This window comes from Tinamus guttatus, unplaced genomic scaffold (assembly GCF_059628265.1).
Source record: "Tinamus guttatus ecotype Peru unplaced genomic scaffold, ASM5962826v1 Tinamus_guttatus_pri_ptg000028l, whole genome shotgun sequence".
Taxonomy (NCBI): Eukaryota; Metazoa; Chordata; class Aves; order Tinamiformes; family Tinamidae; genus Tinamus; species Tinamus guttatus.
The window spans coordinates 1,203,074-1,223,857 of record NW_028288562.1 but is presented as its reverse complement, the minus strand read 5'-3'; the positions used below and the strand labels follow the sequence as shown (position 1 = coordinate 1,223,857).

At 40.1% G+C, this 20,784-nt stretch overlaps 1 protein-coding gene across 1 annotated transcript in view; it reads right to left on the bottom strand.

Annotated features, from left to right (window-relative positions):
• GRID2 (glutamate ionotropic receptor delta type subunit 2) overlaps positions 1–20,784 on the bottom strand; it is a 561,587-nt gene that overhangs the window by 81,772 nt on the left and 459,031 nt on the right. The window contains exons 10-11 of the mRNA XM_088529596.1: positions 19,674–19,871; positions 13,440–13,752 (exon numbers count right to left, since the gene is read on the bottom strand). Of these exons, the coding sequence (XP_088385722.1) occupies positions 13,440–13,752; positions 19,674–19,871 (511 nt within the window). The remainder of the gene's footprint in view (positions 1–13,439; positions 13,753–19,673; positions 19,872–20,784) is intronic.

Genomic DNA, 20,784 nt, shown 5'->3' with positions numbered 1-20,784 from the left:
CTGCTCAAGGGACAAAACAAACATTTCCTATTCCTGTCTGTACTGGAAATCTCCTTGCATGTCCTTCACTAGCAGCTGCTAGCAGCACCACACTAATGCTTCATATATATCATTCAGAACTAGATGTTTTTAAGGCAGTGTCTTTTTTTTTTAAGTATTAGATTTCTGTCTATACCCATGAATGGCTTCAAAGTCTTGTATTCATATATTAAGATGGCAAAAATACTTGACCTGGAGATTCAGTTTGGACTTTTTTTTTCCCCACAGTCCCCCATCAGAAATTTGCCAGCTTTCTAAAACTTGCCCAATGTTTCAAAATGTATTGCAATCAACAATAATGCTCCTGGAAGCTCCTTAACAAGCTCCTAGAAAACGTGTAGGTGAACATCAGCGTTCAGATTTGCTGAACCGAGGAGGTCTGACATTAGCACCATTTGCCATCCTCTTAAGTTGCTGTTGAAGTGGAAAGTATTTAATTATCACCATCTGATATGAATACATCACCTGCTTTTTCCACAAATACAGAACAGAAATATTGGTTGCCTTTCCCATGTAACTCCTCTCAGCTCTGTAACTTCCACCTAGCAGTGCTAAGTTATCATTTGGGTTTATTTTGCTCCTCCTATTTTTTCAAAACCCTCTTTCTTATTGTCTTTGTGCCCATTTGCTCCCTGTACCATTTGACCTCCATTTTTTTAGCTGCTTTATTCTGCCTTTCTCTCCTTTCCATTGGATTTACATATGCACTCAAGATGCTTTAGCACGGGCAGACGGAGGCTTGAACCATCCAGACTGAACATCCCTATGATAATTCTCATTTCCCTTCCATGTTACAAACCTGCCCTTACGGAGCCCATCGTCCCATTCTCCAGCCTGATCCCAGCAGACCCCAACAACCACCTTGCTTTGTGCTCCAGTCATTAGCACAAGGACTGTGCTGTGTCAAGACCAATTGCTTATGGGTTTGCAATGGCTCAGAAATACCTCATGCCACTTGGACATGGCGCTCCTCTTCCTCCTCTTTTGCCCACTCCATCCTTCTCTAAGTTGTTCATTATATTTCACGGTAGCTTTCTAATCCCTCGACTTGATACCACTGAAAGCCGTCAGGACATGTAGAGCAAATTCACATTCATCAGAGAACAATTGCAACTGCTCTTGTTTATTAGGCAAATTTATGGCATTGGTCTACAGGTAGCCAAGGAGTATATTCACTTTATCATTTGGAGTCCCATCTTTTTCCTCAGAACCTTAATTCTGAGCTGAATAATCACCCACTTTTTGTCTCATTTTTGTTGTTAGTGTAACGATTCCATGATTAATCTCATTGGACTTGTTCTCCCTGGAAGGGGGTTTACTTTTGACAGGCTGGGAGGCTCTGTTCTCACTGCCCTCAAAGAAGACAATGAGAACAGAGCTCAAAGAAAGCACCCCCTGCTCTTTCCTACCCTTTAAGGGGCTGGGAGACTTTCTCTCTGGGTTCTTTTCCTTTTTTAAATCTTGCCTCAAAGAAGGTATCACGTCACCCTTCTGTTCCCCTGCCTGCTTTTTATTTTTTATTTATTTTTTTATTTTTTTTAGATTTGAGTACTGTACCAGGATTATCTGTCTACATTACATGACTGGCAGTCTCTTCAGTGCAGATGCGAAATTATTTTCTGTATGCGTGCCTCTGCAAAACCCTTCTATGTTTGTTCCATATAACTCCCCATTTTTATTTTTTATGCAACCAGCAGAATCTGCACCTGTATTTTTGGATCTGCACCATTTCCTATGCTGGGAACACAAACAAACAAGCTGAACACGGCTTTGATGCATTCGGTTTCCAGGACTCCTTTCTGGAGGTCGTGGGCTGCCTCCACTCTGCCCCTCCATACAACTGCTCTCTGCTCCTGCCTCTGATGGGTTGGGGCCATCAGTATTTATTGCTGCCTGCAACCTGCCCTCTGCAGATATTTTCTTCCTTTCCTGCGCCAGGAATGGTGATGTTTCTCAAATTGTTCAACATGCCCTCCATTTCTTTGGTGCTCCCACCAGCTTTTCTTTTGCATCCAGACTACATTTTACCTCCTACTGCAGCTGGAAATTTTTATTCCACACATTTTTTTTTTTTTTTTTGTCTCTGGCAAGCAAGGATACGCAGCACAGCACTGTAGCCACCACCGCCTTGCCTTCACCAGGCACGTCATGGAGCTGAGGCTCTCACCAAGCCCCCAACGACCCTCCGCTCGCTGCTCCTGAGCATCTCTGCAGATGGGCCTTGGGCACTTGGCTTGCACACTACGCCTCGTTGCTCAGCTCTATTTCTTCATTAAAAGATTATCCAAGCTGAAATTTCCAACACCGGCAATTCAAGAACCTGTGGCCCTCCATGAACCCCTCATGAAGTTGCAGCCCAACATACCCATCCCATAGGCGTGTCCAGAGGCCCTTGATGCAGAGATAACCCGATAGACACAAGTAAATAACCACAAGACGGACCAGATAACCACTTGCAACCTATTTTGCTTCAAGCACGGCATTCTCAGCTGTGTCCTTTGGAACCCTCCTACTGAAAAATACACTAGAACCCTGAAGAGAACTAATGGTAGCCAGCAACACTGACACAACATTACAGCTGTATATATGGATAGGGATACAAGAGCAAAGCATTTCAGTGCCCCACTTGTCCTAAGCACCATGATCATACTTGGTGTGGAGAAAGTCGAAAAGGAAAACAGAAAATTTGTGTTCCATGAGAGAAGTGATAGCAAGTCAAAACCAAAATCCAGTCTATTTTAAGTCCACATTAGACAGAAACTCAAGCCGCTGATTAAAAAAGAGAGAACACAACAATGATGAATATTTCTACTTACCTTTTTTTGCTCACGAACTTTGAGACAAAACCCAAACATTTAAGCATATACTGAAAGTATAAAAAAGGTCTAACAACTGCATTCCAATAGAGGAGACTCAGCAGGATAATGGAAAATCCACCGTCTTGTCAGCTGAGCCGAGATTCCAATTTTCTGCATCACTAGCAATGATAATGTTACACAAACAGCGCTCAATCATTAAATTAACTCCCATTAAATCAATGTCCTTAACGGCCAAACGGTCCTTTAATAATCACCTGATTAAAATGACGTTAGCATTACATATTAGTTATCGTATATTTATAATTCCCTTCCCAACAACAAATCGCTTCCTTGCAGCCATCTTGCTCAAACTGTGACGATGAGGAAGAGGAGGTGGCAGGAGGCACGTTGTATCAGAACCCAGCAAATGGCTGTAGCTTTGCTTCTCACAGTACCAGTCATACTTTGTGTGTGACATTTATGCATCTGATTTGCACTTCTCTTACTTGCTATTTACAGCAGGAACCTTTGAGTGCTACGGGAATTCATTCCTGGAGGCTTCTGAAGGTCTTCGAAGCCTGGAACCACAACACAAACTCCTAATTTCTGATTTTAACAGGCCCCCAGTGGTCAAACTCCACCATGCTGCAGAATCAGTAAAATATGCTGTTTTCTATCAAAAAGCAAAATGTCGCATGCATAGGTGAACAAATTTACTACAAATAATAGGGTGCAGGAATTGAGTGCCAACACACTACGGTGCCCAGTGCAATATAACTACACAGAGACAGTGGATAAACTTTCCAGGGCTTCTGCGACTAGTAAAATAATTGGGCTTTGAAGGGGTAGAAAATGTATCATAAAAGTACTTTTCATTTTCATCTTCTGCTGTCATAACAAAAGAGTAGCAATGATTATAGCCAAAATTTGAAAATGGAGCTGTCTAGCTCTATTTACTGAAGGTACTGGGAGCTCTTAGAGGCAGCATTACTGGACTTATACCATTTATATTTAGACCCTGAAATAACATGCAAGGCTTGATATTTGACAGTAGATCTTTTGATTACTGTAACTATGAGCAGTTCTGAACTATGAGTCTGCACCCATCTCTAATGGCCATAAAGATCCTGTTTTGGAGCTTCTGAAAATACTTTTTTTTTTTTTTTTCCTCATGAGAACATTCAGCAGGTTTGTAAATTTAATTTTGGAATTACCAAATGCAATGCCATTGGTTATAATATGATCAGTAAGGCTGTGGTAAGCCTCGCAATTTCCACCAACAGATATTTGCTCAAAAGAAGCTCCAACCAGATGTTGCTTTGCTACCATCTTCACAACTTAGGACAATCATTTTATGTGATGTAGTTACAAACATAGGCACACCCAGACTGAAGCACCGAGTGTGTGTAACAAACTCAAGGAGAATATTATAGAACATGGAATTAAACAGAGCTTTAAGATTGCCTTGACCGCACTCTGTATGAACACACTATTTGCATCATCACCACCCGACCTTAACAAAAACCCTTGCGCACTGGCAGCCTTTTCATTAGATGTCAAGAGATGGTGAGACCTCATCTCCCTACCGCGAATGGTCGGACACAAACGCTCCAAAGCCTCCAACAATCTCCCCCAGTTATCACCCAGGGTACGCACTCATAAATGCTTTAGAAACTAGCTGTCACAAGGGGTTTATTCAGCAGCGGGGACTTCTGACAGGGCTATATGCAGTACCTGCCGGGATGGTAAAAGGGATTGTGCACAATGAACTGAAAATAGGCCATCTGTACACATAATTAACATTAAACTGAACAATGTCATTAATGAGGTATTCAAGTGCTGCTTTATCTAAGAGCTTGTCAGGGAGGACATTATGAACAGAGGGAGAGAGATTCCCCTTTGGTTGAAAACAAACAGCTATCAACCAAGCAAAACAAAAGACAATCCAGTGAGCACATGAGGAAATAATCATCTCCATAAAGACTCCTTGGTTTTTTTGACAGTTACCTTTGTCCATCACCATCATTGTTGTTGTTGTTATTTTTACCTCTGCACAGCTCTGGGACTCGAAATTTTAGGGGTGAAAGGGATTTTAAAAAGATAACAGAAAAAGCTAAGAGATATCAAATTACTGAAAGATATATATATCCATATATACACACACACATATATTTTTATATACTGGAAGTGTTTGCTTGAGCTTTCCAAGTATTCTGAAACATGGTATAAATCTGTTCTTACAGATTTATCCACCACCACAGTGACATCTGACAACCTCAGAAGCAAGTGAATCGGATGCATCTCAGATACACTAATTCAGTTTTCATGCCACTAATTCTGGTTATCCTTTAATTTCAGAGTTCTCACCTGCACTGATAGAACTTTAACCCTGTAGAATTTAATCCTCACCGACACAGAAGCTGTAATTACCCACCAAAGTAGCACATTTTAAAATTTAGACTAAAATTCCACTTAAATACATCCTGTAGCGTTGTTATCAAGGAGGTCTCTCAAACTCAGATGACTTGAAGTAATACTGTGACAGTTCATAGTGAACACAGGAAAGAAGAAAACATTCATCCTTCTAGGCTTCAATGATAACAACAATATAATGCCATTTGCTGATGGAAAACACTAATGCAAACACTTATGTTTCAAGCTGGAATAACTTTTTTTTTTTTTTTATTAAACAAAAAGCCCTGTGAATCAGCTATCACTCTACTTGAAACCATGCTGGAATTGAAAATCAACTTCAAAGATGACCTTACCAGATAGTGAGGGTTTTCTTCCTTGGGAAAAGATACAGAGAAGGAAGAAGCTGTTTTAAGAAAAAAATACATACTAATACTTGAAAAGCATTTTACTAACAAGTACATCTAGACATGAACAACTAACACTGCCACTCAACTCTGCAGATCTGTCACCGCTGTTGATGGACAGTCACTGTTTGCAGAAGATTTTCCGTCTTTCCCCTGCTTTGTTACCTTTCCTCTATCCTACAGCGGCGGGGAAGCAGAACCTTAAGGCCAAACCATGCACATTCCTTTGACTTAAAATGAGATATCACGTATTTCTAAGGCATTTCACTAACTTTGAAAGCACTGGAAAGGCAAAATCCCAATTTATCATCTCTTCCCCCTGCTAACTGCCCATGAAAGAATAAAAATTAAGCGACACTGGTTTCCTACACTGGGATGCTGTTCCACTGAAGAATATTCCCTTTATTTGCATGCTGGGAACCTGATAGAGAGGGAAAGAAAAAATAGCTCTCATTATCCCATACTTGCTGAAATGGGAGCGAAACATGATCTTTGCAATCAGCGAGAGCAACAGGCTGGTTAACACCATCAAAATACTCATCTGGTATCATCACATGCTCCCTTTTAATATTAATTTTGGTCCTCTCTCTTTTTATATGCATTTTAATATTAGCAAAGGGCTGAGAAAAAAAAATCGAGAGCAGAGGAAGAGAGACTTGTTTTGCTGGCAACTTAAACCCCTTTTTGTCATCCTTGGCATCACGTTGCAGACTATTTTCGTGGCACCCGTGCAGTGAGGAGGAACCGCGGGGGCCGATACCAACGGGGCAGCTGTTGCAGAGGAGGGCTCCCCATGGGCTTGAAAGCCATGGAAAACTATCAGGGGTTCCCCTCCAAACTCACGTTCATTTGCTGCCCTGGATATCCATCGAAAATCCACTGATTCTTAATAAAGGTGAAACTCATTTCCTACCTCTTCTCCCCGTTAACCAAGTGAATTCACCAACTTAAGCATAAGCTTCTGTATAAGGAAATCAAAGAGCTGGACAAGGTTGGCTGCCCTGAAGGTGCAGCCTGTTCAGCTTTGGAATATCTTTTGCAGGCAGAAAATACGAGTTAAATGCCTTTTTTAATGCAAGAGAATAATTTAGCCAACAATTGGATGTTTCTCATTTCCTAAATTAAATATGTATTATACACAGCTGAACTCTGAACGAGAAAACTGATTACTTAATCCAAGTCTAATATTCCCATTTTTTAAAGAATGCACATAGCATATAGAAATATTACAAATAGTAGCAATTAAACAACAGTTCTGAATAAATATTTACTATAGTTCTAAAAAAAGCGCAGATAAATGCACCACACACCTAACTGTGCTTTTGCGTTCGTTTTACTTGGCCTCGATCAGCATTTATTCTCTATCCAGCCAGACAGTCGCTACCTGCCCACAGCCAATTAATCCGGCGTGGGGCTGGTCCTAGGGGAAGGCAGGGCTTGGGACATCAGACACAACACCTCCAAATACGCTGCCTTGCGCTAGGACTCAAAAGGCAGGTGCACACAAGATACAGAAATCCATTAATTCAGGCTCCTCCGAGGATTGAACGAGTCTTACCTTCAATTTAGGAGAAAATCCAGGCATATCCCCTGGCAGTTTAATGCTAGTGATATCAGACTGCTGCAAACAAATGCCCATGCTACCCAACGTTTTCCTTGAAGTGTGGTTATTCCTTGGAATTACTTTTTCAAAAGGAGATGGTGAGATAAATCTCTGCAAGTGGCAGGCACCCAGTGATTGCACAGTGTATTGTGCACATAGCAAGCATTCTCAGTATATTCTGAAAGCCCTGCAAGTCACTTGTGGTTTCCAAATACATTATACATATAAGACACCATTGCCAAAACTTTGTTATATTTTGATGTGGTCAACAAGACCAGCCCAAACCATTAAGACATCTGAAAAATGTGTACGGGTACCACAGAGCTGCAGTTGCCCTGTTTGTGCAACGACACATGCACATGTGAATAGACACAGCTAGGTTTAGTGTAACAAAATGAGAAATTTGAGATGTCATGTTTCAGGACAGACTTACAATCTCGCAAACATACCTGCTGTGGATAAAGCAGCTTGACAATAACATTTTTATATACGCATCTATAAATGAATAGATTGGGGAAAGGATGTATATATACATATGCCCTTTCTAGCTTTATCTTAAAGAGAGGGAAAAAGATCAGGAGATTTCTGTGTTCCCTAATGTGTTTCTTATCTGGCTTTTATTTTCCCAGTTCAGTGTTGAGTTTTTAAATGGATTTTAGACTCAGCAAATCTATTCTTCTTGTCACAGGAACATGTCAAGTCCTGTCAAAAGTCTAAAAAGCAAACAAAATTAATATTAGTAAGTGTGACATTTAGAGCTTGTTTTCTATCGGAAGATATTGTGTCTATGAAGAAAAGTAATGTCTCGATCTTAACGATGAGAACAAGGACAAAAGGTATGAAATGAAGTTTCTACGGTCAACCAGCAGATCAGATGCCGAGTTCAAACTAAGAACTAAGTCTCTGCCCTCAGCCCTATGCACTGGATATTTTTTTGGGTTGGTTAAGCTTAAAAGTAATTAGGCTTCACCGCCAATATGACATGTGAGGATGTAATTGATTGCTAACACATCTTTTCCAAACATTTTTAGAGTTTTCATCTGAAAATTAAATGCACAGCGATTGGTGTACAGTTAATTAAGAGAAAACGTCGCTAAGAAGGAACGCTGTCGCGGGGTAATGGTTTCCTGCTGATAGCAACACGCCAAGAACAAGCTAAGTAAGACGGAGCAGTTTATTAAGCAACAGCAGACTCCAGGCAGAGCATTTCGGGAGGATTATATCGCGCCTTGGGTGGTAATGCAAGGAACGAGACTGAGAAGGCTTCAGCCATCTGAGAAGTATTATAACGACTCAGAAGTGCCAAGGCTTGGAGTCTCTCTCGTTGCTCCTAGGAAATATAATTTAAGCAGGGCAAACTGTTAGACTTGCTCATTTACTGGGCATTATGAACAGAACCGGCCATTAATGACAGCACCGAGGGTCAAACCTTTCTGTTTGTGACTGGCATTTTAATCTAATCAAAGCTTACGGGGATAAAATCTGTGATGCTCCCACATCATTTATTTCATAACCTTGCTACAAGCAAGAGTATTAAGGCAACTGAAAAAACACTCTTACAGGTAATACCTTAATCACTTGTTATCCTGTGGTCAAACCTTATTTATAGAACAACAGCAAACGCTTGTTTTGTTGGAATCACTGAGAAGCGATTAAATCTCGGACGAGGCAGCAATTATAAAGACATTTCCTGCTACTGCAAGAAATAATAATCTGTCTGGCTCTCATTCTTACAGGTATTTCCAAGTGAAGCAGCTAGAGCCTTGCATCCTTCCCTGAAAGATGGGGAATCCCAGCCACCCGAGTTCAGAAATGTCGCTTCAGATCTCACAGGGAGATTCCAAAAAAGTCCAGTGAACTGTGTGGGATAAGAGACAGGCAAAGTCTTTCTGCTCTAGGTTATACTCAGAAAATTGCCATTTTCGATATAATTTAATTATTTTGTCCACATTCAGCTGAATTCCATTAAACTAGGTCAATGACTGTATTGAGAAGCAAATTCTAGGCTTGTTTCAAAGAAAAAAAAATCTCTGGAATATTCCTCTACATGTTTTTGATATAAAATATGCAGCATTTCCCCTGTCTCAAAAAATAAAGAAGATCTATTATATAAAAAGGGTTGGAAGCAAACTCTAAATCCTGAACTTCTGTTTCTTAAATCATTGTTTTTAGCTGGTAAGAGCAATAGCAGATCAATCTCTAGAGTATTGCCTTAAAATAGCCCATCAAGAAGTTAACAGATAATCTACAGGAGATTAAACCAGGCCCTCAGCAAGCATAATAGGGCATTTGCACCACTGCAGTGAGTCGTTCCAGTCTAAATCCACTATGTTTCTGGCCCGGTTTATACCCTGGAACAGTTCTTTGGTTCTTGCTCCCATGGCAGGTTCCCAGGACTGGCCTGTTCTAACGAGGGCAAGATCTGAGGGAAAAGCAACAACACCAGGGCTGAAGAAAAAGAAAAGCGAAGTTGCATACAACAGGAAGGAAAATCAAGAGCTCCAAGTGGAATAATAATAATTATTGATAATAATGATGATACGCTCTGTTGAGGAGCAATGTCAATGGGAAGGAGCAAGGCAAGCGCAGCCGTCAGCAAGAGCAGAGAGGAAAATACACCTCTGTGATACAGGGTCTCTGAAGCAGCACCCTAGGCTGTGTGCTGAATCCAACACGAGGCAAAAGGAAATTAAAAGCTAGTCTAGATGATGTAAGGAGCAGTGATATTAAATTATTCAAGCAAGCGAGTGAAGAGATGCTCTGCTTAAACCTCCTCTCTGAGGAACCGGCACAGGTATGTGCGGCACCAGGGAGCAGCAAGGCAAGCCGGGCTCGTCCTCTCATCTTGGGAGTCTTCTTTAGGAAAAATATTCTCCTGGCTAGATTTAAGTTTCTGTAACACATGAAAGAGTAACAGATCTTTACCTCATGTTTCACAGTCTACCTTTGAGACAACAATTAAAAATACCTCCATTTTGCTCCTGAGTATGCCAGTAATGCATAGCTCTGCCTTAGAAACTGCCCAACTGGCCTGTGCTGACTCTAGTCTACAGACAACGACACACCGTTTTTCTCTTCTTCAGAAACTGCAAGGGTTAGTATTTGCTAATAGAGTTTGATCAGAACATCAGAGAGCCAAGGCTGACAGAAAACATGAACTGACACAACAGACCAAAGCTATCTGTGTTAACTGCAGGCTCCAGCTATTTCGGAAGAAACAAAGGGAAGAGGTCTTTTCTGTTTCAAACAAAATCCTTAAAGATATATTTGTATTTTCACACCAAAGGCCTCTTTTTCAGACCATGGCAGATTTGGAGCCAACCTCTATGCTTGCAAATCTTTAGTCTATTTAAAGAAAGAAAAGAGGATGCTAAAACACATTTGCTAGCACCACACAAAGCATCCAGCACTATCAAAGCTCCAGGATCGCAGGCTCATGCCGCTTTGTTTCTCTCCATGCAGGACATAAAAGCATCTTTGGCTGTGTGTTTTGATAACAGAAATGAGTACCTTGTCGTGTTTTAAATCAGCAGCTGAAACACTTCTTAAGTGAACCTGACAGCATCTGAGAGGTCCCATGCTGCCACGCTTAAGATACGCCAATCACAATTAATAGCAACAAATTTGCTATTCCAAAACAAATAAAACCTGCAAAATTCTTTGCTGAATGAAGAGCTGATGAGTGCAAACAGAAGCAAAATTACCACAATAGTCAGTTAGCCTGTCAATGGAAATTACTTTCATTTGTTTGTATTCACAAGTTGGTAAACAAGAAAACTTCAGCTAATACAGTTTTTGCTACGCTCAAATTGAATGCAAAATATAGTATGACATACCAAATGAATCTCTTAACTTTTGCACTGGATTTCTGAGGTGTTCTGAGTCTTTGTGTTTAAACTGGTCTGGAAGCTTCGTATTTTTTGCTATCAATCCTGTTAAACATGCATAATGTCTTCCTTCTGGCAAAATAAGGACTGTCCTTCTACTCATCATCTGAAGGAGACACATGTCTACAGCCTCCCCTCATTCAACAGAAACAAAGTGAAGTTTTAAGTTACCCTCATGAATTCCAAGGAGTTGCACTGAAAATCCACTTGGTGGAGTGGTAACCATCTCTCTCTGTAAATAAACACTTCTCACCTTCCAGATTTGTGAACTTTTTTCTCGGGTCTGCAACAGCTTTGTGCTTCCAGCCTGCCATGTTCCACCAGCAGATGTTACTAACCCTGAGCTGCCTCTCATGGCCCTCTCCCAACCAGTGCAGGCAGCGGGTGCCAATCTCTCAGAGCAAACTCCTCTTTTCTGTCTTTTCTTTTTTTTCTCTCTCTCTTTTTTTTTTCTCCCCAAGGGAATTCTGCCTTTCAGTCATCCAGTCCCATGCATTTTCATCTCCTTTATAGGAATTTTTCCTGGACTTACTTCACACTTTATCCAGGGCTTCCTTCCTAAGCCTTACTTGGGCACACTCATTTACGGACTGGTCATAAAAACCCTTTTCTTCGCACGCTAACTGACCATCAGCTGAAGGTCTTGGTTGCAGAGTATCATGAGAATTTGGAAGAAACAGGGTGCTGAGCACCACAGGCTCATTTAGAGAGCCACAAAGCAAACAGCTCTGAGAGCTCATGAGACTTAAGTGACTGATCAATCTAGCTTTGCCCCTTTTAAACCTTTGCTAAGTGATCTCCCAAAGAGCATTTAGGGACTAATGATGTTGAAAATACAGCAGGGATGCTGAGGCTAATACCAAGCAATAACCTACATAAAATCACCTGTCATTCAAGCAGTAAAGAAACTAATTCACAAGTTTTAATCCAACAGGCAGACAGATGTAACAAGTCTAGCTTCCTAAATGGACCAACTGCTCTTGCACAGTTGGATTCCCTCAACTGTTACATTGGGAATATTTTAGGCAGAAAGAAAACTTTAAAACCCACTCACATACATTCAAAAAAAAAACTCTTACAGCTCTCAGCTGGCTCTGAGGCCTTTGCACATGTTAAAAAAAATACCATCCCTGTTCAGCTTTCCTGAACTAACCATCCTACTCAGTGAAAAAAGTAGTTGCAAAATTAAGGTCTCTACGTTTAAAAACATACCCCACTTCTTGTGGAATTTATCCACCTGAGGTCTTTATTCTTCTTTTTGAGTGGTGCTGTCCTTCTAGAGGTTTTACACTCAATCTTCGTGCATACCTTCAGTTTTTAAGGATGTTCATCTGATATTTCCAACAGGAAATTATGTAGTTTCTAAATTATGAGGTCTAGCACTACATAAATACAATACTTTTATCTACAGGATTTTATCTGAATTCATGTTAAGATCCAAAAGCCATGTTGGGCTTTTCAGGCTTCAATGGCCATGGCGTTTTATAGAGCAGATGCTCCATTAAATTACAAGCATGCATCTCTGCAGTGCCAGTACTGACTGTTGAATGATTACACGCATAAATGCCAGAAGGTATTTGTTTTACTTTGTTGTCATTTGTCATTAGCTAAATCTTCTTCCTTCTCATATGAAACTGTGTTTTCTTATTCCATTTTGCATTATCACCCTAATTTGCACATCAGAATATTAAGAGATATAAACCAAACCAAGGACAGTTGTTTGGTACCTTTAAGATACACAGTTAAGCCCCCGCCAGAAGTGTCAGATTGCAAAGGACTTGGTAATTTAACAGACCTTGGGCTAAACCAGATGCTAGAGGGAATGGAGAAAGCACACAGGTGCTTGAGCACCGAGAAGATTTTCTGAGTTTAAAAATTACATAGGAAAATTGAGATAAAACACTAGCAGGAAGAATAAATGCCAGACATAGTAGAAGTAAGACCATACGGCACCCATGACTGGTCTAATTTTAGCTCAAAAGCCAAATGGCAATATTTTCTGTCTGACTCTGAACATAGCACTCACATTAGCTATGAATAATTCCTCAGCAGATGATCAAAAATACTTTTTTCCAATGCAAGAAATCATCTTGCTATAATTAGACAGCCACGACGTACAACAGGCTAGCAGGCAACACTCCTGAGCTTCTCGTGGTGCCCACACGAGCCTGCTGGATGCTAGAGACCTGGAAACCAGAGGACACGTGGCCTCACCGCGCTCCGAGTCCCCGAGGAACAGCTGGGGAAGGTGTCCATGGCCACTGGGATGATAGAGACCCCCTTTGCTTCTTACCTTGTTGCACAAAGGATCCGTACACGAACCACATGGAGTTGTAGAGCGTGGTGGAGGTCATGGATCCCATCTGAAGGCGCGGAGGGTTGAGCCAGTTCAAGAGGTAGACCAGGAGCCCCACCAGCAGCACCGTGCCAGCTATGCAGGCCCACAGGGAGAGGTCGAACGGCGCCAGGCACGCAAACATGTCCACCGTCTTCTCCGCCTTCCGGAGCAGCACGCCCACCGAGTAGTCCATGTAGCGCGTCGTGAAGTCCACCACGTTCTCCCGATCGGGGGTGATGGTTAAGGCAGAGATCCCTATGTCAGCTCTCTGAGGAAAAAGAGAGAGGGCGAACAACGCGTGTAAACACGGGCTATGTCAAAGCTCTTGGCTCCACTTGGATTTATCATCATTAAATCTCTCACAGAGAAGGAGAGCCCAAAGCCAGTGTCTTACGCGTGAAGGAGATATGAACTCGGCAACATGACCAAGGGCTGAACAGAAGAGCTGCACGGTCTCTCTTATGTTTCCATGACCAAACCTGGCTTGGCTGGACTCGGGCACATTAGCTCTCCAAGTTACTATTTTCCAAGAAATCATGAGGAAACTATTTCAAATACTTATAACAGCTAGAAGAAACTTACTTATGGTCATTTTCCTTACTGAAGCCCTCCTTAGCCTGGCCTTTTTTTGTGGCAAAAAGTAGACCTTGTGTATAGCATCTCTACTCAGAGGAAATTAGTTTCCTGCACTTTGATGACATGAGGATCCTGACAAAGGGCCACTGCAAGAGAAAAGGCATTTCAGTGGTCCTGGGGGTTTCAGGAAGCTTGAAATTCTGGCTATAGAGTATTAAGTGCAGAATAGCAAATTTTCTGTATAGTTCTGTTCTGCATCCTCCTGCTACACCATTCTTTTCTGTGATAACCTGTGCTGCAGGTATCTTAGACTCGCTTTGTTCCCTTTACATGTGTTTGTAATTTGAAAAACCCATTTAAGATGAGAAAGAGATGAATATCTTCTCTCGATCTAATCATTATACTTCACAACATGTCTGGGTACTAGGTCTCAGGAGACACCAGTTGCAGCTACAGCAGGTGCTGTCTTACTTTTCACACTTACAAATAGAACTGCAGCGAAAACAAGAAAGGGCATTTAAAGCAGATGCATTAACACTGTTGAAAAAAGCCAATATCCTCAATAAAAAGACTAAATGCTAAATCCTTTAATGCAAAAAAGTGTGTTCTAAAACAGCAAAAGCTTCTACTAGTTTGATACATTCCCATTTCTGTTCAGGCTAAAGCAGCACGTGGTTCTTTGGAAGGGGGTAAGGAGAGACAGCACAAGTGCTTGAACTCTCAGCATTATGTCAATTTTGTTAACTTACTTAAACTGCCTTTTTTTTTCCCTCCTCCAAAGAAGACAGGGATTATCATCTCCTTAGAAATGAAATGTGGTATGGCAGCCAAAATTCTGATTGTATCCAAGTTTACAAGTCATCTGGGTTTTTTCAATGCTATCTATTAAATACAGCTCATGATACAGACATACTTTCAATCACAACACACTTAGAATTTGATTTAAATAACATTACTGTAACTTTCTTTATGTTAATAGCTCACTGGCTTGAGAAAAACGGTCAAAGACAGAGGCTATAAAAAATGTCATTGAAGTTACCAAGGGGAAGTACTTGGAAAACCCTTGAACTTCTTTTCTCTGATTAGAAAACTTGTAGACAACAAATGACTTGAGTGACTCACAGTATTTTGTGAGCGTTAAGACATAAATGCATTGAAGAGGTTGTAAATGAGTCATCATCTAAAATGTTTTCCACAAATTGTGCATATAAACTAATCTTTTTAATAATTTACAAATGCAAAAGTCCATTTACAAACATAAAAATCCTATGTTCTACAGCCATGCCTGTCAAATAGAAAAATAAGTTTATATTGAATGAACATAGTACTTTTCTGAGTGTGCATTTGGTGCATACCTACAAGTTAAATGGAAACTCAGGGTTAAATGAAGACACATGGAACCACAGACTCTGCTAAGTTGTAGACTTGGACTTTGCTGTTTGACTTGAACCAAGTTATTAACTACCAACAGACCTTGCTAAACTATTTCCCTACCTCACTACTGTATTGTAAGGTGCTATTCAAGTTATATTGGTAAGATGCTTGAAGATTCTTCACTGAAAAGCAATACACTTGACAGTAAGGATATATTTACCAAATAATAGATGACTGCAAGACTGATTGACTATCAGCACTTTTTTGAGAAACATATCTTTCCAAGTAGAAGGGCATTGCATGAAATAGCCCAATATGCATTATTTGTAGAAATACTGCTTTTATTTTATTTCCCCGGGGAAAAAGTTTCGCTGTGGCATGAATCCACCCTGGTTATCCAGCTGTGACAGAGGAACAAGACTGCCCTAATGGAAGCCTTCCTTTTCCTTTGCCATGTTCATCAGCAATTGAGACAGAACTGTGTCCCGCAACAAGACAGTAATATTGAAGCTAAAATGTAAGGTGAGAGGTGAGGCCTGACTACGCAGTACTTCTGTGGGTAGCTTCCCTTTTAAAGGAAGGACAGACTACACTATTACTATGGATATCTTTACCTTAATAAATCAAATCACATGTGCCAGTTTAATAGAAAATTATTTTACGCAGAACCGGGTCCTGCATCACACTGTTGAAACTAATCCTGGAGGGAACCAGTTCATATCCCAGTTCCACAGCATTGTGTTGTAGTTGCTTCAGTTTTAGCTGCAGTCATCTTTTACCATTAAAAACATTTTGTCTGAGTGAAGAACAACTAACAGTGATTCTTTTTAAAGTCAGTTCAACTTTCAGCAGCACTGACTATCTACAGATTTTATGGACCACGTTGTGGACTGAGCAGTGCTGGAGCTGTGGAGTCATGGAAAGGCCTAAGCTTAATGGAAGAGTTGATGCAGGGAAGGTGACTGTTCTTAATTATGTATAGAGACTGTTAACTTGTATCAAAACTGGAAGATGGAAAAATTAGATGCCTGTCATTAACATGTCAAACAATCAGAAAAGACATCATTTTGAAGAACTCGGGGATTGCTTAGTGCTTCTGAGACAGAACGGCAAATGCATACAGTTATGTCAATATTTAGATGTAAAGCTGCCAATCTCAAATATAAACATGTAAACTATCCACTTACTAAGCTTTCACAGTGCCAAAATCAACCAGCTATCATCAAAGATATTTGTTTAACAAATTTCTAAATCTGGAAGTGATCAGCTGAAAAAAAAGCACTATTTTTCTTTACATGACCAGTTTACACTGTTGCTTAGCTAACAGCAGGTCTCCCATCATCACTGTACAACATTACCAGACTCCAAAAATATGAAACAAATGAACAAAATGTCCAAAGGGCTCCAATAGCATTTTCACCCACATAACAGAATCAGCTAAGCAGCAACACGTAAAAATACCCCCCCATGCCAAATGCCCCTGTACTATTAAGGAAACACAACCTAAGCACATCTTATCACCTTAGCAATCCTATGAGTCCTGTGGTCATGACCAAGAATCGCAGATTCTTGCTTTTTTCTTCAGATTCTTCTTTGCTTTTTTCTCCTATAAATTTATCCTCATCACCCTTTCATTTTATCCCTTTTCATTGGTAAGTCCAGTATCACTGTACACAAAAAACAACAAACCACAGTCCCACACGCTATGCAGTTACTAATACAGATAGGCAAAAACTATGACAGACACACTTCTGCTCAAGTTCACTCTTGTGCATCCAAATAACTCTCCTTTTTCTATTATTTTGTCTTCTTTTTCCTCCCTGTGCGCTTTCTTCCTTCTTTCCCTTTTGGAAGACACATCAAAAGAGCCTGTTAAGCACCTTCTACTTATGGTGCTTATGATGTGGTGGCCATCTCTTCTGTGGTGGCCACGGGTGTCCTTCCCAATAAGATGCACTCAGGCGGTGGCGGTTACTTTCCATTACACTGGAACCAGGACTTGCCATTGCTCATAACAAGTATGTTATTCCCAAGCCATTCCTGGCTTATGCAGTAAGAGGCAAAGAGAACTCCTCCTTTCTCGATCTTTTCCACACATTGGTCAGACTATCGTGACTGGGAAAGTAAGGAAATACTGTGTTTTAAACAGGTTAGACCTTTAATCTGAAACTATTCTCTGCTCCTTTGCTTCCCCTTACGAAATTGCCAAGCAAATGGGTATGTGAGCTCTGGGAGCAGAACTCCATTTGCAGTAAATAAGAAAGCAGCTTTTCACGAACAGCTTGCATTTGGTAAGGGGTAGATACACACTGGCTGCTCGCCCAGAGGTTCTCTTTTGCCTTTAGACAGAGAGAGAGAAAGGGAGAGAAGGACACAATAAACCTTGTGTGTGTTAATTACACAAGAGGTAAGGAGCACCATAAAAAGAGATATGCTGCCACATTATCAGGGAAGTATCTTTTTAAATTCGAGATGCAGTTTTGTTAACTCTTTCTCATTATATGGAAAGATTTTGTGCCCAATAAAATTCATTGAACAGCAAAACTGTAGCAGACTGATAGATCCACTCACTACATATACTTAAATATAGTGATTACTGCCTTAAGTTACATGAGTCCCTGTCTAGCAAAGAGAGAACAATTACATATGTGCTTGCAAGTGAACCATCTGATTTGACTAGGATTTCCGTCTCGTACATCCAATAATGGTTAAAAAAAATTGTAGGTCCTCCTCCTGTCTCCAGAGCCCTCCAGAATTAGGAGCTATCCAGTCTGGGTGAGGCAGTCTCCTGACTCATTTGTTGAGAGTAACGGAGAAAAATGATTGTAAGTTAGGAGAGACAGTTGTGGTGTTGATCTAAAAAAGACAAGGAGTTTTCACTTGTCAGATTTTAGAAAATGCAAGAAAATTTGCTTTTCTAGATGATTCTAGAATGCATCATCCTGTATGATCCATTCCACTTCCTTATTTTACGGGGGCGTAGGGACATGGCAAAGTAAGTTTTTTATTTCCATGCACATATACAAACCACGCTCTGTGAACAGCATTGGTGGTTGCATTTCATTTCAACTGATTTTGTACTGTTCAGGAATGCAGAATAGATTCAATTTATTGCCAATTTTATTTTTCATATTAAATACTGCTTCGTTTGCTTATAACCTGCAGCCTTGGGTACATCAATTTTCAATTTTAAGGGCTCTTAAATTCCTGTGTATTTTCTTGGTCACTATGTTTAGCATTCAGCAAATGTTCTCTGGGTTAATTTTTTTTCTAAGTTTTATTTCTTTTTCTTTACTGGAAGATACATTATCCGGTACTTGGCCACCCCTTAGCTCACATATTTAATCCTGTATTTGCCTGCATTGCTCCTTATTACTTGATCGTCAATTAAATTCACCTTCCATAAACAACCAACAAAGTTACTTACATGAATATCTAGTTCTGTTATTTGGGGTAAAACAATGTAGGGCTCCATAGCTGTGAAAGTTGTACCTAGAACTATAGTTGAATTAAGAGCAAATAAAATACATAGGTTCACAGAATGAATGAAACATTACCAGAGTACCATCTGCACTGTCCTTTCTTTCAGCATTATGGGAGAAATGGAAAGCAAATGATAAGATGTGAAGAGCGGAGAAAAAAATAAGATATAGCACATTTATTTAGTTTAATTTATTTATGATACAATATTGAACATTTATATATAAAATTAGGTAGACTAAAATGGTTTATTAATTGCAGAATAGAGAATATACTACTCTTGATTCATGCATCTACATAATACAAGTGTTATTATCTGTTGATTATATACTTCATGTATTAATCACACCAACATTTTTCTAAGAGCTATCCATTATTTATGTAATGCATCACTAATTACTGCAACACCAATTTTTCCCTCTTTAGAGCAGCCTCTTCCACTCATTTGTGTCAAGTCTTGCCAGCTGAATTAGGATGCTGAGCACTCCATTATTTGACTATATTCAGATTTCACACTGCTGTACTTTGGTTGGAAAAACCAACAGCCCTCCTTCTTAAACAGTTACCACAAGACACTATTTTCAGCTTTTTCTTTATTAGCTGAGTGCATCTGGGGTCACTATCAGATGCTGCCAGCCAAGTCAAAGGATAAAATCCAATCAATGAATCATTAAATAAGTTACCAGCTGATGCAGGTATGTTTTACCACATATCAATTAGCTTTATTACACAGAGTTTTTAAGCTATTAATAACCTTACCTTAAATACTAGTTCTCCTATCAGTCCATTCCATGATCCATCATCCTGAGGACTTCCATACTTGTGATCTGGTGCAACATAAATTTCGTATTTAAAGCCAAGGTAATTGGCCAAAGCTTCCAACACATCTATCGAGAAGCCCTGGTATTTCTTCGGTTTCCCCAGAACATTTTCAGACACCATGACAAACGGCTCCTCCTAAACAGACAAGAAAGGAGGCAACTGTGTTAGTAACACACTATTCATCACCCTGAGCAAAATACGTGCTCTTTCTTCCCCCCAAAGTAAAGAAAGAGCTACTTAAATGTGATTTATTCAAAACTTCCTAGCAACACATTAACAGCCTCTCTTGCATTTTGTTGCAAGTTATTTTGTTATGCATTAATTTCAACAGAATCATCTCATACTTCTTATGAGAAATGTTCTTCTCTACTACATATTGCAGAAGTAAATCTTCCATTGTAACATTATTACACTAAATGCATTTCAGCAATGCCTTCTTTTGCACTTATTTTCAGTTTGACAGACACACTTGTATGATGACAACCTGTATATACAAAGGGTTTTATTTTTTAATTTATTTTAACCCTCTCTTTCTGCTGGTTGAGTATTTAATCCCCAAATTTTTTCTTTGCAATTTAAAAGACAAGCTAAACGACATGGTATTTCTGAGTACCAAAACATAATTGTCATAGAAATAACTCAATTATGATCTTGTTTTGCTTTCTCAGAGAATCTAGTCTGATCCCATCTTCCTAAGTTCAGCAAAAATATCAGATCTCCAAGGAGAACAGGGGGCCGCTGTGACTCTAAAGTCTTTCTGGGAAGTAAGAAGCGTTTATTTCCTTAAATCCTTTGTGTGGTGCTCTAAGTTAACAGTTTATAGGAACAGTCTATTCGGAGATGTCAGAAGGGAATTTCGTTGGCTACTGCAGCCACATGAAACCACTTCCTGACCACTTCCTCGCAGCCTGTATAACCCTCGCAGTGTGTGCGGGAAAACAAAGTTGCTTTTCGGCAATATTTGTGGCCCAAACAGCAATCATGTCTCCAGAGCTAATTCTAACTAGTGTTTTAATAGTATTTCCTATTACTCTATTACTCAGCTCTT